We start from the raw sequence: 26,363 nt of genomic DNA on the forward strand, positions 1-26,363 counted from the left end.
GCAAGATCGTGAGTACGAGGATATCTGCAAAAGAAATATAGTCGGGTTGCCCTTCCACACAGAGAAAAAATACATGCTAAGTGTCATTGCCAAACTACTTACTTCTGGGTTCCGGTGTGGCGGTTTCAACTTTCCGCCTTGTTAAGTTTTCCGAATGACCAAATACTGTAACATTATGTCATGCGATGCCTGCGCACAGCAAGCGAAAGTAGTCCATTTTTAGTGCGGTATTGAGTCATCCGTTATATACCCTCTCGTAGCTGTCATGACGGCGTCCACGAGTCAAGTAACAACGAGTGGCAAACGCATGGATCGTATGAGAGAATTTACTACCTTTTTTTTTTTTTTTTTTTATTTTTTTTTTTTTATATACAAGCAGAGTGTGACCAGCTTAAAGTTGTACGTGTAAAGATGGGGCAAAAGAATATGTGACTTAACAGAAAAGAATCGTAATAGAAACAAATTGGGGTCACTGAGAGAACTACAATACAATACCAGGGTACTCACGGCGGTATTTTTGTCTGACCACGTCACCCGGAAAACTGAACACGCCGGAAAGCTAAAACCGCCACACCGGCTGCCATGTAGAAATGGGTGCATGTTTTTTGGGAGATTCTTTTTTATTTAGAGCAGACTTTGAAACGATCGTCGTCGGATGGTCAGACTCGTCTGCCAACTCACCCCTCATCAAGCGACCCATGGATGTAAGCAAATAATCGCGGGATTTGGAGAATAAACTTGTTTGATTGTTTCAACAGAAACAAAAACACACATGCAACATAGTTCTTTCTTTATTTTTCACAATATTTCAATGAAAATATTAACCATTATAAATGAATTTCTGCCGGTCGAAGTTGTTATTTTCGTTCCTGCTACTTGCGCCGTCAACTCGCCATCAACTCGCTTGTGCCGTCTATTTGCCTTCAACTTGACCACTACGCAGATGGCAGGTATGAATTAGTCTTCACCCAAGACGTCAGCTATCAATTAACACGGCGCAGTACATAAGACACTATGCGGTACCAATCATTGACATCTTGGGTCTAGACTAATCCACATGCAGAAAGTCGCCCTCTGTTGTGTAAGCTCTGTAAAAAAAGCAAAATGGCAGCCGACGGTTTTGCTGCTTCGAGGTGATTTTGAATGAGAAAAAAAATAAAATTTTAAACCGAAATGCAACCCAAAAGTCATGAAAATTCTCCTTTAGGTAATACTTTATCTTTCTTTGCCTCTTTTGTGGATTTTAAATGTATTATTGGAGGAGTTGACGGGGAATTGACGGCACCAAGTGAGTTTAAGGCGAGTTGACGTCAAGGTTGGACCCCACTTTCACACGGCCCCTCTCTTTGTGCGCTAGTGACTGCGGTTTATTTGCCGGGCGGTTTATGCGCCGACACTTAAATATTTTTTTTCTATATTTTGGGGAAGGGCGGTTTATACGCCGGGCGGTTTATAATCTGAAAATTACGGTATATCTACTGCTGACCTGCATGAACTTTGTGTAACAGTGACCAGTCACAGTAGTAAGTTTATTGTACTGATTGAAGATAATACAGTGTTTATTTACATGTACACAATTTGGATTTTGAGTATTAATGTTCAAAGGTTGACTTGTAAAGGTTGGTAATTTAGTTCTTTGGTCGGTACATTCAACAATGGTTTATCCATGGTTCGTCAAAGCATGTTAAAACTGCACAACATGCCTAAAATGATAACATGTAAAATTACCTTCGACGAAATAAAGGTATTATTTTACAGTATAAACGTAAGACTTCAAGCGTCAATTGAATTCAATCCTTAGCAGACAAGTTGCTCAGAAAGAAAAGACGCAACAATGTTTTTGGGGTCGAAAAAGAAAGATACATGTAAGACACTTCTTATATGCAGAACTTTATGGTAGACCCATCCACACTACTGTGGGATGGGGATTTGGTGCTTGATCTCATTATTGTATATGCAGCCACTTTTATGGAAAAAAACATACCCCATTGGTTATCGTGGACCAGCGTTGCGCACAGCATATCAAGTAATTATTATCTTTGAAAGATCGTAAGCAAATTTTTGTTTTTAAATGGATTAGAACTTGCAAAGGAGAATGATAGAACGCTGCATGTGCTCGATAGTAATCCATTTACTTTTGATCATGCCACCTTTTCCGCTGTGGTCAAGTGGCAGGTCAGTTGCGTTGTACCGCTGGTTTATTGGGCCTCGGGTAGGGGGGTGGTTGGTCATAAAACCTAGGTTATTCTGCGCTAGTCCGCCTTTTTTTTTAAGGTCTAGTTTAGCCCACTTCCATGGGACGGATTGACCCTTATGGACTGGATCTTTTGCGTTCCACGGAGGGTTATTTTAGCATTTTTTGATAAAGGGATAATTTAACTCATTTTGTGAGCGTACCTTTTAATGACCAAACTTCCAGACAATAGGTTATTCATTTGAGTTATTATTTAGGTTATTTATGTCAAAAGCACCTAGAGATAACTTTATATCAGGCGCTATATATTAATCGCATTATTATTATCATTGTTATTATTGTCATTTTATACAGCCAAAAGTAAGGGACAATTTAAGGATTAGCATTTAAATTAGAACAAGGAAGTTTAACAAATTGGCTGGCCATTAATTTTGAACAATTTACTTATGTCCTACATAAGTGGAAAAAGGCTGTCGGCCTATTTTCACTTTTTCAGTAGAACATAATAAGTAAAAATTATTGACACCACTCAAACTGCTTCAAACATCACTTATTCATGATCAGTCGCTTGAATAGAGTCAGCCTCAACTTATTTACTTTAGTAACACCAGCTTAACCAAGTTCCATATTTATACTGACCATCCACTGTATTTTAATTACCTGATGTTGCTTTCAATTTGTTAAGGGTTGCTTTGAGCCTGCTGATGATATTGCTTCACTTATTGCTGCTACATTACATGATGTTGACCATCCAGGAAGAACCAACTCATTCCTTTGCAATGCTGGCAGTGACCTTGCAATACTCTATAATGACACGTAAGTTACTGACTTTTGGATAGGTTACTTGAGATATCTTTATTTAAAGTAATTTGCCCTGTACTGTGTTTGTTTTAAACAATGTGAAAGCAAGACATGTTTGTCTTGATAAAGTGTTTTTGGTTTTTGATTTTACATGAATGCAACTTATATTATGATGGTGTCAGTTCGATTTTATTTTAATATTGTTCAGCGATATAAAGAAATCTTATTTCAGTTTCATACAGTCATCGGGTATTTTTTTATTTTGTTTATGTTATTTTGTTTATGTTATGTGTTTGTGTAAAACAATATTTGAACCCTGTTGTCTGGCATGCCTGAAACCGTGCGCATGCAAGAAACCATGCACACGTCTTACATCTTTCCTGCAAAATATTCTTCATCTGTTTGGAGATTGTGCGAGATCTTGAGCAAAACATATCACCACCTTAGCAAGGTTACTTGGTCACCATCTGTTCCTTACACTTGGAGAGTGACTTAAAAACATTATTCTTGTTTCTTGTGGAATTCATTCCTTTGCATATTCCTATGTCAGTGCCAGAAATTATGCAGTGCACCTAATTGTGCATCCTTGCAGAAACACAAGACGGCGCTCTTCAGACTATGTCCGCTTACATTTGATGGGCATTTTGATCATGTACAGTGCTTAATTACATTGTCATCTCAATGTTTTTTTTTACTGCTGGCAAGTTTCTGATAACTACAAGTATGTATGATTTGCTATATTGGGATAACTTGTATGCATGCCCTGTCCTTGCTTGCAATAAGAATAGAGGTAAGTAGAGTTGTGGAAACTAATCAAGGCCCTAGGCATGTTATAGGTGACCAAAATTCCAGTGTGGACATACATGTAGATGCTACCTTCCTATCTACTCTGGGGATATCTGATACTCCATGCATGGAGGAAGATGGAGTGCATAAGCTGTGGCCTACCTAATCCATCATCCAGCTTGTTTTATTCCATCTTTATGGGAAGTGACTTATCCATCCTCACCCAACCGAGTCCTACACATGTACATGTATGTCAAGTAGAGATGCTAAAAACTACATGAACATGTACTGTCTTCCCAGGCGGCACCAATTGGCTCTCCAACTGCCTCATCCTCACCATTCAATAAATGTCGCATCAAACCTGCCTTTGATGTACACAACCTAGGCAGCCTGGTCATAAATTTTTAGAGCATCTTCTCGAAACGTAACATATTTCCCCCTGGCTATTACCTCTACAGAAATATATAGTTATTAAATTATTCTAACAGATGGAGTCCATAGGAAACAGAACAAAACGAGAAAAAAGCGAGTCTCTTACCTCACGTTAAAACATGGAACTTAGGGGTTATTTTTGATTAATCGATGACACTTCAGCCACACATCAACAACATTGTTCGTCTGTCATCATATCACATCTGGAATATAGGTAAGATTCGCTAGTACTTGGACAAAAGTGCCACTGAAAAGGTCATTCATGCATTACTTCTCGTCTTGACAACGGCAATGCTCTTCTCTATAGTCTTCCTAACAACCAGATTTCCCGACTTTAAGGTCTCCAAAATACTGATGCCCGCATTGTGACACTGTCTAGAAAATCCTGTTCTATCACCCCCATTCTGAAACAACTTCACTGGCTCCCGATTTCTCAACGAATCACCTTCAAGCTGATGCTCATTGTCCACAAAGCTCTCAATGTGCACTATATATTTGAACTGCTTCAAGTTTATACTCCATCAAGGAATCTTCGATCAAGTTCCATGCTTCTCCTCTTTGAACCCAAGTCTCGACACTCATGGGGTGACAGGTCTTTTTCTCCAGCTGCCCCACGCATCTGGAACTCTCTACCACTAAATCTTAGATCTTGTCTTTGTACCACAAATTCAAATCTCTTCTCAAAACCTATCTTATGTCACAGGTTTTCCAGGATTAATTTTGTTGTGTCTGTTTTGTTCTTTGTTTTTGTTTTGTTTATTGGTTTTACTGCGAGGTCAAACAAACCCGCGTGATAAAGGACTTATGATGTCATCGGCAGCTATTGATATGGAAAAGAGCGCTCTCACTTGGCCAAAGCTGGAGAACTGTGCACAAACCCTAGGGAAATTAACCTAATTAGGTTAATTTCCCAATAGGGTTTGTGCACATGACATCAAGGGGTCATGCATATCACTATTGTAAGCAGTTTGTGACTCTCGGATGAAAAAGCTGTGCGGAGAGGTGCATTTTTGGCCTGAATTATTTATTTCTAAATGCAAATTTTAAGCTTAAAATGGTTACCAATCAAGATCTACAATGTCAAGTTGGCAAAAAAGGGTAATAGTTAAAATATAGAGCTTATCCTGGAGCCCCTGTTAACCCTTTGCATGCTACCATTCATTACACACACTATTCCCTGCTCGCTGGAATCTTTTTGCACAATCATTAAAATTACACACATCTGTACTCAAAAGCATTTTTCTGTTTTAAGGAATTATTTTATTGCAAAATGCAAAATAAGATAAATGTAGAGTATAGTACGGACAACCAGTTAGTTCAAACAGAATTGAATTCGAGTACATAATTTATGAAGTACACACTTCCAAAGCACGGCGAAAAATGTCCCCAACACCATGGACAGTTCTACCCTGTTTCCCTTCTTGCATAGGAAAGCTGCCATCGTCAGATTCGGCCCCATCTTCCATAGATATGTGTCCGTTATCTGGCACAATGTCAATAGACATAACCCCACTGAAGTATTATCATCTCTATCGTCTCCCAAAACATCCTTAGACTCTTATTTTCTAAAGCTAGAATCCGCGAAAATCTTCCAGAATGCTGCCTGCGGCGTCCATTGTTACTCCCTTTTGTTTTACGGTGAAAACAGTCACCGAAAAACTCAGAAAATACAAGATTTTTTCATGAAAAACTGTAGCGTATTCGTTCGTAACATGTCCTCTGTGTATCGAAGTGTATAAAAAAGTACCCGGATGGATGTCAGGGGTCAAAAGAAAGCTCGATTGTGTGCAAACAAACAGCACGTTGTGTTGGGCGCAAATATGCGCCCACAGCAGTGAGGGAATAAACGTTGCGGGCGCAAATTTGTGCCCGTAGCACGCAAAGGGTTAAGTTTAAATTGATTTGAGTTGTAATATCCAGTATGCGTGTTATTATTATACAATGCTTCAACACTACTGTTTATTTATTGATGTTAAGTGCTTCAACGCACTTGTGATAATCTAACATGAAAGCACACACATGACGTTAGAATATTGTCTGTGTCATTTTACTTATGCGCCCTAAAGTACCTGTCAGATCATTACATTGGTGACGAGGATGAAAAGCTAAAGAATCACTGAAGTCTGGTAAGCAATCTCTTGTCAAATTATAGCTGTATTTTCCAGAGCAAAACGGAAACGGAGCTAGAAATACCAGTGATCGTTATATTAAAATAGTCAGTACCCTGTATCAATGTAATGTAGAATACACACTGTAGAACCGATCGCAGTTGTCACAGAGACGAGAAATCTAAAGACACAACCCTTCGTACACCCTGATGACCAAATATCAACCGGGAAAGCATGGGAAGAATGGATAGAGGGGATTGAACGGGAATTCAGATACTTCAGAATAACTGAACCTGTAGACAAGAAAGATGCTTTGATAATCTACTGTATGATGGGAAAGAAGTTGCAAGATTAGAGAAAAGTCTGCCCAACCCCACAGCAGAATTGAATGAGTATGACAAGCTAAAGACAAAGCTCAATGAATACTTCACACCCAAGAAGAACAAACATCATACCAGATATTTGTTCCTGAAAATGAAACCTAATTTGCTGAAACAACTGCAGCATATTCAGCTAGGCTGAGAGAGAAAGCCAATGAGTGTGAAGTCGGAGAAACCTGTGATGACAGAATTCTAGAGCATCTAATCCAGACAATTGATAGCAAAATGTTGATCCATAAAGCAATCAATAAAAAGTGGTCATTGACACAAATGCTAGCAGAGGCTGCACAGATAGAGGATACATCACTGCAGATACAGAAAATGAAATCTCCAGATGAAGCTAGCAGTGTAGCCAAATTTCAGAAACAGCAAAGGTACATAAGAAAACCAACAGATGGAAAGCAAAAATTTGACAAATCACCACCATGCAACTACTGTGGACTTACAGGCGTGCACAGCAAAGGCAAAAACTGCCCTGCTTCTGGCAAGAAATGCAATAAATGCCAGCGTTGGAACCACTTTGCAAATGTTTGCAGAGCTGATACTCCAACAAAACAAACCGAAGCCCCTCAACAATCCACTACCAGTCAGAGGTATGGCAAATCAAAATACAAAAAGAATCAGGTGAAGAAAACCACCGCAGAAGAAGAGGAAAACCAGACATCTTCAGATGATGAATTTTTTGACCAAGCCGTCAAACATCTGAAACAAGTCTGAAACGAATTGCACACACAGATAACATCCAAAGCATGATGACACTGCGAATCGACGATGTTGATGTCAGAATAGAACCAGATAGTGGAGCAGAGGTGAATATCATGGACGAACACCAGCACAAATCCCTGCAGCATAGATCAAGCAAGCTGCAGGTGCTGAAAGTGAGTCACATCAAGTTACAAACCTTGCTGAGTGATCTACAAGTAAAAGGTGAATTTAAACCGTAGTCAGAAACAAGACTTGCGAAAGAGAAACAAAGTTTATTGTTGTCAGAGGGCAGAATCAACTCACCCCCTCTCATTGGCAAGAATACCCTCATCAAGCTTGGTATGATACAACTTGATCCAAAAGGCTCACTTACAGAAGCTAGTGACATGAGAATTCCACAGAATGCCCTGAACGTCAAAGCAGTCGCTGAGAACACCACTGCACCAGTTCAGATCAAAGAAATAACAGAGAATTTCAGCCATGTCTTCAAAGGTATCGGCATGATCAAAGACATAAAGCAGGGGAAAAAAATCTTTGCCAAGTTCAGCTTGAAACCAGAGGCAGCAGTTTCTGTAGCACAGAAGCCGAGACCAGTAGCATACTATTTGCAGAAACCACTACGTGAATGGCTGGACCTATGCATCAACGAAGGCATATTCGATGAAGTTCCCTGAGGTTAACCAGTAACATGGTGCTCACCACTTGTTGTCCAACCAAAACCCAGATTTGGTACAACACCAAGGGACCAGCTTAAAACCACATATGATCAGAGCCAGCGTCGACTTGAGAGTTTCGAACAATTGCATGGAGAGGAACAGAATCACACAAGGGCCAGTTGTTGAAGATTTCATGTATAAATTTAATGAATGCAAAGTATTCTTTATTAGCTAGATGTGAAACGGGCTATCATCAACTCTTGTTAGACCCTGAATCGAGAGCAGTTGCCACTTTCAGCACCCCATGGGGCAACATGCGTCCGAGAAGGCTAGTTTTTGGTGCAAAATCATCACAACATCTATTTGATGAGATGATCTACAGAATATTTTATGACATTCCCAACTGCCTAAACCAACGTGATGATATCTTACTGGGAGGACGTAACATAGAAGAACACAATGGGTAATGAATATGCAGGGTGCAGATTTCAAAGTTATCTATGAGCCAGGCAAGGATGAAGCAGATCCACTAGATTTCCTGTCTAGACACCCAATGCCAGAAACAGGCACAGACAGCACAGAGAAGTTGATCAAGCAAGTTGTAGATGCGGATCATGCAGTCACTATCAAACGAACAAGACCCACAGCTCCAGAAACTTAGCCAAAGCACTACACTACCGAAAGGACCCAGACATCACACCTTTCTTCATGGTAAGACATGAGCTGTAATCTCATATTCAGGCTAAACCGAATAATAATCCCAAACAGCTTGCAGAGAAAGGTCATCAAAGCAGCACACAGCTTGGGCCACTTATATTGGTTTCCTTTTATGAATAGCATTGTTGAGCAAATCATAGGCCAATGCTACGAATGCCAAGTGACAACTAAAGACCACAAGCAACAGCCAGTCAAGATGACAACCATTCCAGAGAAACCATAGGATAACGTTGCTGTAGACTTCAGAGGACCATACCCGGACGGTCACTACAACCTTGAAGCAGTTTGACAAACGAACGAGATACCCAGAAGTTTGAACAACCTACTCCACCACATTCAAACCAACACAGGAGAAATTTAAGGAGATGTTCGCGACTCATGGAACACCGAGACAACTAGAAAGTGACAATGGCCCACCCTTCAATTCCAAAGAGTTTGCAAAATTTGCAGAACAAGAAGGATTTCACCACCATCGAGTTATATGCCAGAGCCAATGGTGAAGCCGAAAGCTTCATGAAGTTGATGAATCACAGCGAACAAATTTCCCATCTCCAGGAAAAGAACACCATCCAAGATATGCTTACCAGATACCGATCAACTCCACACCCAGCAACCATTGTCACACCATATGAGGCATTGATGAATAGACCGGTGAGAACCAAATTAGATCACCAAGTGAGAAACAACTCCCCAAAAACCAAAGACAACATCATCAATGAGCGAGACAAACTGTATAAGGAGAAATTGAAGCTGAATGCTGAAAACAGGAACACAAAGCAACACAACTTCGTAGTTGGAGACTATGTACATGTACAACTCAGACAAGCCAAAAAGAACAAATGGAGTACAGCATACACTGTATATATGAACCAGCTTTCTACCAGCTCATCCATAGCAGCCAGAAGAGTTACAGACGGTCAAGAGGTATATCGCGATGCCAGTCGTTTTAACCTTGCCAACTCTGTAGTACGCAACGCAGATGATACGCTAATAAACCAAGACAGCATTCCACTAGAGAGAATCTACTATGTCAAACCACTCCAGAAATTCCCTCAGACGACATCGATCCATCTTCAGACATCGCAACACTACAACAGATGCAAGACACTCCTTCAACATCGCAGAAGACACCTCAGATGAACACCAGACCAGGGAGAAACCGACAACGACCAGCTTACTTAAAAGACTTGTTGAATAAAACAAACAAACAAAAAGTTTTGTTAGTTACGACACTATTCAAAGTTGGGAAGAAATGGACACTTTAGTGTTAAGAAAAAACAACACAGATAGACAGTTTAAATGAACAATTTATTTTCCAATCAGTATTGTGCATAAGTGCAGATAACGTTTCATTTTATCAGAAACAAATAAAGCACCAATCTCTGAAAAAAGGGAGAAATGTAATATCCACTATGCGTGTTATTAGGTGTTCGGCTAACAGCCGAACAACTATTGTTATTGTTATGGGTTTTTTTCGTTTTTTTTAGGTGTTCGGCCAACAGCCGAACAACTGTTGTTATTTTTATGGTTTTTTTTTTTTTAGGTGTTCGGCCAACAGCCGAACAACTATTGTTATGGTTCTGTTTTTTTTTCCTCGTGTTCTTCTTTCCCTGCGAACCTTCTCCAGCAATTTTAAACAAAAGTAAAGCTTGTACAAACTTAAAACTTACTATGTACATAGGCAATAGTGCGTAGATGAAACCGCCATGTATGATGTTCATACTTGGGCATCAGATAGATAAAGACTTGGACAACATTTGAAAAGTTAACGCCAAAATCGTATGACCTTAACTTCCGGTCGTTACCCTGGGTCAAAGTTCGCCTTGGCATTTTTTCATCAAAAAACAACTTTTGAACTTTAAAGCAAAAGTAAAGCTTGTACAAACTTAAAACTTACTTTGTACATAGGCACTAGTGCGTAGATGAAACTGCCACTTTTTTGGATTGATGACGTCATTGATGACGTCATGGCAAGGTTTTTAATGTTGAAAAATTACAATTTGCTTGTTGCTGAATCTCAACGAATATTGAAGCTATGATGTTCATATTTCAGGATCGGATAGATAGAGACTTGGACAACATTTGAAAAGTTAACGCCAAAATCGTACGACCTTAACTTCCGGGTCGTTACCCTGGGTCATAGTTCGCCTTCGTGTATTTTACATCAACAAAACAACTTTTGAGCTTTTAAACAAAAGTATTTTAAAAGCTTGTACAAACTTAAAACTTACTACATGTATGTACATAGGTAATAGTGCGTAGATGAAACTGCCACTTTTTTGGATTGATGACGTCATTGATGACGTCATGGCAAGGTTTTTAATGTTGAAAAATTACAATTTGCTTGTTGCTGTATCTCAACGAATATTGAAGCTATGATGTTCATATTTCAGGATCGGATAGATAGAGACTTGGACAACATTTGAAAAGTTAACGCCAAAATCGTACGACCTTAACTTCCGGGTCGTTACCCTGGGTCATAGTTCGCCTTCGTGTATTTTACATAAAAAAAACAACTTTTGAGCTTTTAAACGAAAGTAAAGCTTGTACAAACTTAAAACTTACTATGTTCATAGGCAATATTGAGTGGAAGAAACCGCTATATTTTGGGAATGATGGCGTCATTGATGACGTCATGACAGGGTTTTTAATTTTGAAAAATGACCATTTGCTTGTTGCTGTATCTCAACGAATAGAAAAGCTATGATGTTCATATTTCAGCATCGGATAGATAAAGACTTGGACAACATTTGAAAAGTTAAGGCCAAAATCGTACGACCTTAACTTCCGGTCGTTACCCTGGGTCATAGTTCGCCTTCGTGTATTTTACATCAACAAAACAACTTTTGAGCTTTTAAACAAAAGTAAAGCTTGTACAAACTTAAAACTTACTACATGTATGTACATAGGTAATAGTGATTAGATGAAACCGCCACTTCTTTGGAATGATGACGTCATTGATGACGTCATGACAGGGTTTTTAATGTTCAAAAATGATCATTTGCTTGTTGCTGTATCTCAACCAATATAACAGCTATGATGTTCATACTAAGGCATCAGATCGTTTAAGACTTAAGCAACATTTGAAAAGTTAACGCCAAAATCGTACGACCTTAATTTCCGGGTCGTTACCCTGGGTCAAAGTTCGCCTTCGTGTTTTTTTATTCGTGTTTTTTCATCAAAAAACAACTTTTGAGCTTTTAAACAAAAGTTAAACTTGTATAAACTTAAAACTTACTATGTACATACATGTAGGCACCAGTGAGTTGATGAAACCGCCACTTTTTTTGGAATGATGACGTCATATCATTCATGACGTCATGACAGGGTTTTTAAGGTTAAAAAATGACCATTTGCTTGTTGCTGTATCTCAACAAATATAAAAGCTATCATGTTCATACTTGGGCATCGGATAGATAAAGACTTGGACAACATTTGAAAAAAACACGCTAAAATCGTACGACCTTAACTTCCGGGTCGTTACCCTGGGTCAAAGTACGCTTCGTGTTTTTTTCATAAAAAAACTACTTTTGAGCTTATCTACGGCATAACTCAAGATTGAGATCGATTTGAAACTCAATAGATAGTTGAACCTTAGTATTTTTAAGACAACACAGGCCTAATTACGTCATAATGACGTCATCAGGTATTAAATAACAATAAAACAATGTTTAAAATGTGTAAAAATCATATGGCGCGAACGTTTTGGGGGGAATCCCAACAGAGCTCTCGTTTGTCCAACAAAAGAGGGCGCTGTTGATTATCAAATCTGTGTACATCATCCCGTGCAGGGGTAGCTTATTGTAAAAGGGTTTCCATAAATTGCAAATTAAAACCTAAAGCCAATCTCACACAAAAATATTGCATTTTTGAAGAAAAAAGGAGTCGTTAAAAACTGTGACACAAGTTTAACTAGACATAGTGTTTTTTGTTAATTACAAAAACACGGTGTTCGGTTGGACGTTACGTGATGACGTAGTTCAAAAACATTGAACCATAACGATGTTTTTTATACAATGCGTCGTTATTTTATAGCTAAGCTTGTATCACACTTTTGAACGCCTTGTTTCTTCACAAATGCAATATGTTTGTGTGAGATTGACATCAGTTTTTTTGTTTGCAACTTATGAAAGCCCTTTAAAAATCTAGCTCACCCCTGCACTGGATGCTGTACACAGATTTGATAATCAACAGCGCCCTCTTTGGTGGGCAAAAAGAGAGCGCTGTTGGGAACTCCCCCACAAACTTTCGCGCCATATGATTTTTACACATTTTATTGTTATTCAATACCTGATGACGTCATTATGACGTAATTAGGCCTGTGTTGTCTTAAAAATACTAAGGTTCAACTATCTATTGAGTTTCAAGGTTCAAATCGATCTCAATCTTGAGTTATGCCGTAGATAAGCTCAAAAGTTGTTTTTTTATGAAAAAAACACGAAGGCGAACTTTGACCCAGGGTAACGACCCGGAAGTTAAGGTGGTACGATTTTAGCGTTAACTTTTCAAATGTTGTCCAAGTCTTTATCTATCCGATGCCCAAGTATGAACATCATAGCTTTTATATTCGTTGAGATACAGCAACAAGCAAATGGTCATTTTTTAACATTAAAATCCCTGTCATGACGTCATCAATGACGTCATCATTCCAAAAAAGTGGCGGTTTCATCTAATCACTATAACCTATGAACATAGTAAGATTTAAGTTTGTACAAGCTTTACTTTTGTTTTAAAGCTCAAAAGTTGTTTTTTGATGAAAAAATGCGAAGGCGAACTTTGACCCAGGGTAACAACCGGAAGTTAAGGTCATACGATTTTGACGTTAACTTTTCAAATGTTGTCCAAGTCTTTATCTATCCGATGACTAAGTATTAACATCATAGCATTCATATTCGTTGAGATACAGCGAAAAGCAAATGTCGTTTTTCAACTTTAAAAACCTTGCCATGACGTCATCAATGACGTCATCATTCCCAAAAAGTGGCGGTTTCGTCTACTCACTATTGCCTATGTACATAGTAAGTTTTAAGTTTGTACAAGCTTTACTTTTGTTTAAAATTGCTGGAGAAGGTTCGCAGGGAAAGAAGAACGCGAGGAAAAAAAAAAAAAAAAAAACAGAACAATAACAATAGTTGTTCGGCTGTTGGCCGAACACCTAACTATAAAAATTAACGACACGTTGTTGAAAAATTCATCTTTATGGTTCAATGTTTTTGAACTACGTCATCACGCAACGCCCAACCGAACACGGTATTTTTGTAATTAACAAAAATTCTATGTCTAGTTTTCCTGGTGTTCTTCTTTCCCTGCGAACCTTCTCCAGCAATTTTAAACAAAAGTAAAGCTTGTACAAACTTAAAACTTACTATGTACATAGCTATAGTGAGTAGATGAAACCACCACTTTTTGGGAATGATGACGTCATGGCAAGGTTTTTAAAGTTGAAAAACGACATTTGCTTTTCGCTGTATCTCAACGAATATGAATGCTATGATGTTCATACTTGGGCATCAGATAGATAAAGACTTAGACAACATTTGAAAAGTTAACGCCAAAATCGTATGACCTTAACTTTCGGTCGTTACCCTGGGTCAAAGTTCGCCTTCGCATTTTTTCATCAAAAAACAACTTTTTAGCTTTAAAGCAAAAGTAAAGCTTGTACAAACTTAAAACTTACTTTGGACATAGGCACTAGTGCGTAGATGAAACTGCCACTTTTTTGGATTGATGACGTCATTGATGACGTCATGGCAAGGTTTTTAATGTTGAAAAATTACAATTTGCTTGTTGCTGTTTTTCAACGAATATTGAAGCTATGATGTTCTATTTCAGCATCGGATAGATAAAGACTTGGACAACATTTGAAAAGTTAACGCCAAAATCGTACGACCTTAACTTCCGGGTCGTTACCCTGGGTCAAAGTTCGCCTTCGTGTATTTTACATCAACAAAACAACTTTTGAGCTTTTAAACAAAAGTAAAGCTTGTACAAACTTAAAACTTACTATGTTCATAGGCAATAGTGAGTGGAATAAACCGCCACTTTTTGGGAATGATGACGTCATGACAGGGTATGTTAATTTTAAAAATTACCATTTGCTTGTTGCTGTACATGTATCTCAACGAATAGAAAAGCTATGATGTTCATATTTCAGCATCGGATAGATAAAGACTTGGACAATATTTGAAAAGTTAACGCCAAAATCGTACGACCTTAACTTCCGGTTCGTTACCCTGGGTCAAAGTTCGCCTTCATGTATTTTACATCAAAAAAACAACTTTTGAGCTTTTAAACAAAAGTAAAGCTTGTACAAACTTAAAACTTACTATGTTCATAGGCAATAGTGAGTGGAAGAAACCGCCATATTTTGGGAATGATGGCGTTATTTATGACGTCATGACAGGGTTTTTAATTTTGAAAAATTACCATTTGCATGTTGCTGTATCTCAACGAATAGAAAAGCTATGACGTTCATATTTCAGCATCGGATAGATAAAGACTTGGACAACATTTGAAAAGTTAACGCCAAAATCGTACGACCTTAACTTCCGGGTCGTTACCCTGGGTCAAAGTTCGCCTTCGTGTATTTTACATCAACAAAACAACTTTTGAGCTTTTAAACAAAAGTAAAGCTTGTACAAACTTAAAACTTACTATGTACATAGGCAAAAGAGAGTAGATGAAACGGCCACTTTTTTGGAAGGATGACGTCATTGATGAGGTCATGACAAGGTTTTTATTATTAAAAATGACAATTTGCTTGTTGCTGTATATCAACGAATATAAAAGCTCTGATGTTCATACTTGGGCATCGGATAGATAAAGACTTGGGAAACATTTGAAAAGTTAACACTAAAATCGTACGACCTTAACTTCCGGGTCGTTACCCTGGGTCAAAGTTCCCCTTCGTGTTTTTTTCATAAAAAAAACAACTTTTGAGCTTATCTATGGCATAACTCAAGATTGAGATCGATTTGAACCTTGAAACTCAACAGATAGTTGAACCTTCAAAATGACGTCATCGGGTATTAAATAACAATAAAACAACGTTTAAAATTTGTAAAAAACATATTTGGGGGAATTCCCAACAGCGCTCTCTTTTTGCCCACCAAAGAGGGGGCTGTTGATTATCAAATCTGTGTACAGCATCCAGTGCAGGGGTGAGCTAGATTTTTAAAGGGCTTTCATAAGTTGCAAAAAAAAAACTGATGCCAATCTCACACAAACATCTTGCATTTGTGAAGAAACAAGGCGTTCAAAAGTGTTATACAAGTTTAACTATAAAATAACGACACATTGTATAAAAAACATCTTTATGGTTCAATGGTTTTGAACTACGTCATCACGTAACGTCCAACCGAACACCGTGTTTTTGTAATTAACAAAAAACTCTACGTCTAGTTAGGTGTTCGGCCAACAGCCGAACAACTATTGTTATTGTTCTGTTTTGTTTTTTTTCCCCTCGTGTTCTTCTTTCCCTGCGAACCTTCTCCAGCAATTTTAAACAAAAGTAAAGCTTTTACAAACTTAAAACTTACTATGTACATAGGCAATAGTGAGTAGATGAAACCGCCACTTTTTGGGAATGATGACGTCATTGATGACGTCATGGCAAGGTTTTTAAAGTTGAAAAACGACATTTTCTTTTCGCTGTATCTCAACGAATATGAATGCTATGATGTTCATACTTGGGCATCAGATAGATAAAGACTTGGACAACATTTGAAAAGTTAACGCCAAAATCGTATGACCTCATCTTCCGGTCGTACCGGAAGGTCAAACTCTGCCTTTGTGTTTTTTGTGTTTTTTTGTAAAAAAAGACAATTTGTTGTCATAACTCAAGATTGATATGGAATTCAACATTGAAACTCATCAGACAATTGAACCTTAATAATAAGACCACACAAACTTAATGATGTCATGATGACGTCATCAGGTTTTGAATTACAACAAATCAAAGTTAAATATTTTAAAGAAATCATAACTCCTGAACCACATGGTGGATTTTGACAATCTACATATCATCGGACAGGTCGATCAAACTTCAAAAAACGCTACACACAATATGACCCCATTTGACCTTGACTTCCGGTTCAAACCAAAAGTTGAAAAAGTTTACAAATTTTGATCTCTAAAACTACGTAACATTTCAACATAAATTTTGCATCCCGTTATAGATGAGTGATCCTGCTCAAACTTTCCCACAGAGATGATACCAATTTGACCTGAAACTCTGGTCGAAATCGGACGATAAAGCCCACGGATGTGTTGACCCGCATGATAACTGCGTACACTGCAAAAGCGCTTTGGCTGGCCGTTCCGCTCCATTGATCACACCTTTATCAGTCCACGAGGCCTGTGTGTTCTGCTCGGAATAGTTCATCGTTTGACTGTACGCGTGATTTCCATTCATGTTTTGACAAGTCTCAGGTCATTGTACTTACAACGTAGCGCTAGTTTAATGGTGTACCAACATTTTACAATTGAAGTCCGCTCATATCATATTCGGCATCAAATTGTTCCCCTGTTCGCCCTTCTCATGGCTTAATTATCAAAACGGAATTAAAGACGAAGCTTCGCTGAGATGGCCACCTACTTCAGTGATTCGTATGACTTTTAATTATGTGAGAAAATGCAACCAGAAAAAGACGAACATTGGTTATGCTTTGATCAAACACCGGGAAGCGGATTCGTGACATCAACTCGTGAAGGGTGTTTCTATCCGGCACTCACGGCAGTGTTTAGCGCGCTACACGGTAAAGCTTTGTGTACAAATCATTGCTTTTCAAAATAAGTGTTTATTTAATGCCTAACAAAATCTAACGTGCATCCCAGTTATCGTAGTTGTATCTGTACCCGTGTCGTACACTTGCGAAACCTCTGTAATACTTAATAAATAAGTCTTTTACAGTTATTTACTTCACAAGTCTAAAACTAGTAAACTGTTGTTTCGTATAAAGTTTCCCCAAATCCAGTTAACCTTTTAAGAAGTTTACTCTTGAGTTAAACATCACAAGGATCACAAAACCTTCAAACTTTGCACATAGTTAGCTCTTTACTAATAAAATACATCGCTTTAACAAGTATTAACCTTAGCATTTGTTTTCTGTGCAAAGAAAGGTATAAATGTAATAGATTTACACTTTTACTTTCTGTGAAAATTAAAAAGCTATCAACAATCTGTTCATAGATTTAGTTTTCCTCGTGTTCTTCTTTACCTCTGAACCTTCCCAAGCAATTTTAAACAAAAGTAAAGCTTGTACAAACTTAAAACTTACTGTGTACATCGGCAATAGTGAGTAGATGAAACCGCCACTTTTTTGGAATGATGACGACATTAATGACGTCATGACAAGGTTTTTAATGTTGAAAAATTACCATTTGCTTGTTGCTGTATCTCAACGAATATAAAAGCTATGATGTTCATACTTAGGCATCGAATAGATAAAGACTTGGACAACATTTGAAAAGTTAACGCAAAAATCGTACGACGTTAACTTCCGGGTCGTTACCCTGGATCAAAGTTCGCCTTCGTGTTTTTTTTATAAACAAAAAACTTTCGAGCTTATCTACGGAATAACTCAAGATTGAGATTGATTTGAACGTTGAAACTCAACAGATAGGTGAACCTTGGTATCAAGACACCACAGACCTAACTATGTCATAATGACGTCATCGGGCATTAAACTACAATAAATCAAAGTTTAAAATTTGTAAAAATCATATGGCGCGCAATTTGGGGGGAATATCCAACGGCGCTCTCTTTGGTCCAACGAAAGAGGGCGCTGTTGGGTATAAAGATTTTAGAAACATTGAGCGCTATGTGCAGAGCGGAAAATCGCAATAGTTGAGTGATAACGTCTCGCACCAAAACCACAACCTTTTTTGAATTGATGACGTCATTGATGAAGTCATTACATTAAATAGCTAGAAAATTTATATCTTGAGAATCACAAATGCTACCAATAAGCTATTTTTATGGTCTTTTCCACGACAAAATTTTTTTGTTAGTGTTTGACCTTGCTTTCGTTTAGAAGCGACTTTTTATCGTGACATAAGATTTTCAGTTGAAAAACTAAACCTAAAAATCCGGAGTGGCTTTGCATTAACGATCGCATTATGGCACACTTTTCTAAAACATTTTAAGGGGATTCTCAAATCTGTAATGCACATTTAACTATAAAATAACGACACATTGTATAAAAAACATCTTTATGGTTCAATGTTTTTGAACCACGTCATCACGTAACGTCCAACCGAACACCGTGTTTTTGTAATTAACAAAAAGCACTATGTCTAGTTTCCCTTGTGTTTTTCTTTCCCTGGGAACCTTCTCCAGCAATTTTAAACAAAAGTAAAGCTTGTACAAACTTAAAACTTACTATGTACATGGGCAATAGTGAGTAGATGAAACCGCCACTTTTTGGGAATGATGACGTCATTGATGAAGTCATGGAAAGGTTTTTAAAGTTGAAAAACGACATTTGCTTTTCACTGTATCTCAACAATTATAAAAGCTATGATGTTAATACTTGGGCATCAGATAGATAAAGACATGGACAACATTTGAAAAGTTCACGCCAAAATCGTATGACCTTAACTTCCGGTCGTTACCATGGGTCAAAGTTCGCCTTCGCATTTTTTCATCAAAAAATACTTTTGAGCTTTAAAACAAAAGTAAAGCTTATACAAACTTAAAACTTATTATGTACATAGGCAATAGTGAGTGGATGAAACCCCCACTTTTTGGGAATGATGACGTCACAACTTTTGAGCTTATCTATTCTTATTCTTATTCTTTATTTGGCCAATAAACAATTACATATACAAGCAGACAGTATGTCAAATAGATAATTATAAGTACATGTACAAAAGTAAATACAAAGCAAGAAAAACAATAAGGACAGGAAATTATAAAACAACCTTAATGTGATGGCCAGGATCAACAAAAGTATAATTAAACACTGTAGCTCGAAAGCCTGTTAATCCAGTCACATAGGGAAGCAAACACACTATATAAAATACTCTCTTTGGAAAATAATAATAATTTGAAATAAATATTTATATAAATAATCTGTTAACACAAAGCACAAATTAAAATAACAAAACCAAAACCAGAAATTAGACAAGCAGATAGCAAATAAATAAATAAACAAATAAATAGTTAATTAAAACAAATAAATAAAAAGTATTAACAAATGAATGAATAAATAATTAGAAAAGTACATGTAAAAAAGAGATAAAGCAACAAATAATTCAATAAAGGGATGGATTTAACAAAAAATAGGTCAATCAACGAAAAAGTTAATCAAGCAAACACCTTTTCCACTTAAACTCTTACATCAATAAACAGATGATTAAATATGAATAAAGCAATCAAAACAACAAAACAACAAAAACAACAACGAAAATGCAATATATGGCTAAACAAATAGGTAAATCAGTAAATGAATAAATAACAAAAAATAAAATAACAACACACGCAACGGAAATGAGCTCTTTTCCAACATAAATATATCCAAAAAAATAGATAATGGATTAATAAATATAAATAAATAACTATAAATAGATAACTCAAGATTGAGATTGATTTGAACCTTGAAGCTCAACAGATAGTTGAAAGTTAGTATTTTTAACGGCCTAAATACGTCATAAATGACGTCATCAGGTATTAAATAACAATAAAAGAACTTTTAAAATGTGTAAAAATCATATGGCGCGAACATTTTTGGGGGAATCCCAACAGCGCTCTCGTTTGTCCAACAAAAGAGGGTGCTGTTGATTATCAAAACTGTGTACACCATCCTGTGCAGGGGTTTAAAGGGTTTCCATAAATTGCAAATGAAAACCTCAAGCCAATCTCACACAAACATATTGCATTTGTGAAGAAAAAAGGAGTTGTTAAAAACTGTGATACAAGTTTAACTATAAAAATTAACGACACTTTGTATAAAAAGTCATCTTTATGGTTCATCGTTTTGAACTACGTCACCACGTAAGGTCCAACCGAACACCGTGTTTTTGTAATAAAATTCTATGTCTAGTTATAATAACAATGCTTCAACACTACTGTTTGTTTATTGATGTTAAGTGCTTCAATGCACTTGTGAGAATCTAACATGAAAGCACACACATGACGTTAGAATATTGTCCGTGTCATTTTACTTATGCGCCCTAAAGTACCTGTCAGATCATTACAGGAGTAGGGCCTTTATAGCTGCAGTTGCCCCCCCCCCCTTACTTGCCTCAGGCTACGGAGGAGGAATTAGTGAATGTCTGATACGAATGGTCAGAGGGCTTGTAGTACAATTTCTCTGGTTCTGGTGTAGCCTAGCCAAGGAGTTGTAGGAACAAAACCGCATTTGAAACGAGTAATTCTGCGAAGTACCAGTCAGGATCGCACTTTGCTTGGAAATATTCTATGATAATACTACCAGGCCGGTTGGCTCAAACGCTCTTGCATTAGTTATGTTGTTGCCCTGGCGATCACGGTGTTGGTCAGTTTATGACTTGCATAAGGCGCCTTGTCAAAACCTCCAAGCCCTTCCATTCCGCGTGCATTCTGCGGGAGTCCGCGGATTTTTGTAACAAAAGAACCCGTAGCAACCGGGCATGTCCACGGCCACGACGGCTCATTTACATGTCAATAAACATGAATATTCCGGGGGCATCGCGGAGCGACCGGTCGGCCATTGTAAGGTCCAGCTTATGAGCTGACCGGCGGAACCGCGGAGGAACGTAGGTGGTTAACAATGGTTTTACCTTTGCAGATTAAAAAGCAAAGTAAGGGTGGATGTGTAAACTAAAATCCATTTCCTCCAATGTGTGATTTTTAAGACTTGGTTGAGCCTACATAACCAAAACATGAATTTTAAAAATGGTTGTCTTTATTCCCGGCTTCGACTGACAAAAGTTCCAGGCTACGTGCAAACTCCGTTCCAAGTGGGTCAGAGTATCCAGGGGACAATTTGAACCGTTCGTTCTTACTTTCCAAGCGGAAAACATTAGTTTCTTATTTATAAAATCCCAAGTCACCGTCACCAATAAACAAATATACACACCTGTGCGAGTGTGTCTCCATGTCAAAACAACCAGATAGTCTGGTTTGTCCAATGTCTGAGGGGGAGGAAGCCACAGTTTCAGAGACCGGTGTTTTTATTGGCTGTTGAATTTCCATATAGCGCGTAACAAATGTTTTCATTGGTCAATTTTGCCCTACTGCCAGAGCAGCATATTGTATTCAACATCATGGAAGAAAACGTTTAGTAGTCGCGGCGGCGGTGATTTCTTATTAATTTAGCATTGTTTTTGTTGCGGGAAAATTGATTAAATGTGAATGGTTTCAAGTTAAAAATCGATATTTTTGTATCAAGCATAAATGTTGCAAATTATGCTTCGCAAATTGGATCACAACATTTGCGATGCACTTTTTACAATTGCATAGCAAATCATCAAAATTGCATCACAAATTGCGATGTGATACAGGCGAAATCGTTCCCTGATTATCACATGCGCTGGATGGTGTGATTGTCTTGTCGGGCCGGTCCGCGTCCAAGCCGCTGATATTCATGACCTGAAAATACAACTTGTTTATTCATGAGACTTATTGTTATACTAACAATAGCGCCCGGCAAGGATAGCTCATTAACTTCGCCGCGCTTCAACGCACATGGCCGTTCTAACTTAAGAATCAGCTAACTTAAGAATCATTGTAAAAACGAATTGCTGTAGGGACAAAGGAGTTGTTGTAGCGTTGTGTCCTTATTCTAAAAGGTGATCCTCCCACCGACGACTAAAACAAACTTAGGGTGGGATGGGATGGGTCAGACAGCAGACAGGATCATGTTTCCCTTTGTACATACTTGGTCATGGTAAAGTGCCTCTGGGCTTTGTTTTTCGGCTCTGGTTTTTTTTCTAGCTTGCTTAACTTCTCGTAAGAAAGATTGTTTGTCCCGGGATAGCATATTTCCACAAACACGAATAAGGCTTAAAGAGATTGCACTTTGAAAAATAATGGGGTAAAATGGTTCTAAAATGGTATTATCTACGCCAATGGAGTTGAGCTTTCTAAGAAAATACAAACGTTGACGTATTTACTAGTACAATTGTGTTTTTATAACACTTCAATTTTTTGTCTAAAACAGTTCCAGAGTACTTCTCTGATACTCTTTTAATTGACCGTCCATTTTAGTAGCTCTGGTATGGGCATAGCCCTCTTTATGAAGTCAATAATCAATTCCTTTGTTTTATTCACATTAATTTCAAGGTTATCTTCTGTACACCAGTTAAAAAAATTATTAACTTTGCTGTTGTAGCATTGCAAAGAGTCCTCTGTGGAAGACATACAACCAACAATTGAAGTATCATCCGCATATTTGATGATCAAGTTATCAGTGTCTTTTGCTCTGCAGTCATTGGTATAAATTGTATACAAGACCGTGAACAGGACACAACCTTGTGGGGCACCTGTATTTGTGCAAAGCAATGGTGAGAAAGTGGAATTGAGCTTAACCTGTTGTTTGCGTTTAGTAAGAATTCTTTGTATCCATAAAACAGTATTAGAATTTACATTAAGATCAAGTAGCTTTTTAATCATGAGGTGAGGCTGAATAGTATTGAATGCACTGGAAAAGTTAACAAAGAGGGCTCTAACATAAGCCACCTGTGTCTGTTTACTGCTGAAGTCAGTTTTACCAAATCTACAAGGGAATGCATTAAGGTCATTAGCATACACAGATTAATTTTCAACATTAAAGGGTGGCTGCAGTATTTTTGTTATTCATTTAAACGATTAAACATGACTTTTCAAACCTGAATTTTATTTTTTAATTTTTTATTAAATGCGCAAGTATTTTAAAAATGGTTTTCAAGAGATTAGGGGAACCCACCCTGCCCCTAAAAGGGAGCCTTCATTTGCATAAACGTGACGTCATGTCGGTAACGCGAGCCGCCGGGCCCCCTGGCTTTGTGCATATAGAGACGTGTGCACTGTGTGGCCTGGTACCTAGCCGCGTGTAGTTAGGGACCAGATTCTTTTTGCCGACAATATGTTTGAAATCCCGATGTGACGTCGATGGTAGGGGGCGGTAACATCCCACAAAAGGGGGGGCATGACTTATACGCTAAGTACGCAAGTCAGTTATGTCGGGAATAAACAAAACACATTTTATTGATGTTCAATACATATATCAGAAATAAATGACAGCAAAATTAACTGTTTTTTTCATTCAACAGTAGCTTGGGTTCCTTTGTTTCCCAAGGTTTATTATAATTGCTGATAAATTTGCATCGGGGATAAAGAATATTAGTTTTGTTTTTTTCCCATACACCTTACAGGCATATTACTTTAGAATTTTAGAATTTTAGAGCAGTGTCTTACCAACTAGACTACCGAATCCTATGTTTTGGCATCGGGCACCACAACGATATAGAGGTTAAATTTGCATCGAGGATAAACAATATTAATTTTGGTTTTTAACCCATACACCGATGTGTGTTAGCACTGTATACATCATGTACTCGGTACTTTCCAGAGTCCTGTGAAAAATATCACAAGCATATTGCTTGGTTGGTTTTGGAACCCCTGACTCGATCTTGCAATTCTAGAGCAGTTTCTTACCAACTAGACCACAGAGATTGCCCTGTAGCTGGAGGCAGTTGAAATCCTATGTTTTTGCAGCGGGTCAGTATACCGCGACGATATAATGGATGTTAAATTTGCATCGGGATAAATCGCTGCGGTACCTGCTGCTAAAACATAAGGTTTTTTCATTCAATTCCTTTTTGAGCTGTGGGCACATTGGGAATAGAATACAATAAATATACAAGTATAATTCTAATATTCTTCTTGCTCCACAAAATTATTTTATAAAACCCCACATGAGGAAGAGTGGCATGGTTGGCTTGTGCGTAAAGCGCTCGGCTCTCAGCAAGGTGACCCCGGTTCGATTCCCGGCCAGATGTGAGTTGAGTTGTGCGTTGGTTCTCTGCTGTGCCACAGGGGTTTTCCAGACCATTCGGTTTTCCTCCCTCAGGAAAAATCAAACACTTTCGATCTTGGCTGTGCTCCGTGGCCAAAGGCGCCTTGCATTCCTGCTTCTCGAACACGTTGTATCCGCGTCCTTTGCAATTCAGCTCTTAGCTGCGAGTAGGATGATTAGCCCCTCAAATTTAAAAAAAATGCTATTAACATCTCACCATATAGGATTAGGTTTCTCAACAATTTGTCACCTATTTTGAAAACTACAATGTAAGCCCTTCAAAATGGAAGTGATACAAAAAATTGAAGTGATGTTTACCTCATCACTTAGTGTTTTTAATTCTACAAATAATTTTTTTTTTTTTTGTGAATTGCTTTTTAGGGCTGTACTAGAAAGTCATCATGCTGCACTTGCATTCCAACTGACTACAAGAGAAGACAGGTGCAACATTTTCAAGGAGTTAGATAGGTAAGTAATCCATAATATATCGTAGGAGGTCCTGTTTTCGAGGTGTTCCTAAAATCGTGGCAAATTTGTTACCTCTCTGTGCACGATGTAAACAGTCCCTAGATAAAAAATTGTGTGGTTTTATTTGCCAAGCAAAAGAGTCTTCTCTCCCTTGACCAAAACTTAGAAACACGTAAGGCTCCACTGGTTGGATTGCACTTGTAAATGCAAAAAGTTTGGTATTTTAGGCATTTCTACAAGGAACAAAAATATGTCATAATGTTGAGGCCCTATAAAAAAATATTCAATTCACAATTCATGATGATCAAATCATGTGACTGAATATTTTGCTGAGCATTCTGGAAAAGAAATTAAAGAAGCCATGTGCCTTATATCATTTTCTAATATTTTTTGAGATTTTAATTTTTTAACCCTCATATCAATATTATTATTAATACTAAAATTTAAACAATCGGCTTGTTGATTCAATTATCACTGTTTACTTATACGCTTTATTATAAATATTAAGAACAAAAATATAAAAATTAAAAATTAAAATCAGATTTGAAAGCCAGTAATTATTCACACTTTTTATTATTTTTTTTATTTTTTTTATTTTTTGCAAGTTACCATGGTAATTATTTTAATTTAATAAAAAATATTTTGAATAAAATGAAGACAACTGCTGGCTATAGAGTCATACACAGAGTCTCAAAGAACACTTGTAGTCACTGCAGATGTTTCTTCCATGAATGGCTTCACCGGGAAGTCCAGTTGAAGTCATCGAAGATCGGTGTGTGGTGTGAACATTTCAATGCCCATCAAGTTTTAATATATGTTTGCATACTTCATATTAACAAATGAAGTTAATTAGGGCATCGGTTGATATAAAAATTATGGCATCATTATTTTTTTCCAAATTCAAAGAAAAAGGCATACATGTAATACCGTAAAAACTGGTAAGAGGAGGATATACCTCGTTTATGGCTTTAGGTCCTTGACTCGAAATAACTGTTCAATTAGCACTTGCTTTGGGTTTAGGAGTCCTTTCTTTAATGTCATACAAAACATTCTTAGTTACCCATAATAACATAAACATCATTGTCTTATGATAAATTTAAAGGTTTACTTTAAAAGACGTTGATGAAATTAGGTAA

At 37.6% G+C, this 26,363-nt stretch overlaps 1 protein-coding gene across 2 annotated transcripts in view; it reads left to right on the top strand.

Annotated features, from left to right (window-relative positions):
• LOC117295510 (high affinity cAMP-specific and IBMX-insensitive 3',5'-cyclic phosphodiesterase 8B-like) overlaps positions 1–26,363 on the top strand; it is a 186,790-nt gene that overhangs the window by 119,948 nt on the left and 40,479 nt on the right. For both annotated transcript variants that reach the window (XM_033778196.1, XM_033778197.1), the window contains exons 15-16: positions 2,880–3,010; positions 25,141–25,227. In XM_033778196.1, coding sequence (XP_033634087.1) covers positions 2,880–3,010; positions 25,141–25,227 — 218 coding nt within the window. The remainder of the gene's footprint in view (positions 1–2,879; positions 3,011–25,140; positions 25,228–26,363) is intronic.

This window comes from Asterias rubens, chromosome 10, assembly GCF_902459465.1.
Source record: "Asterias rubens chromosome 10, eAstRub1.3, whole genome shotgun sequence".
Lineage (NCBI taxonomy): Eukaryota > Metazoa > Echinodermata > Asteroidea > Forcipulatida > Asteriidae > Asterias > Asterias rubens.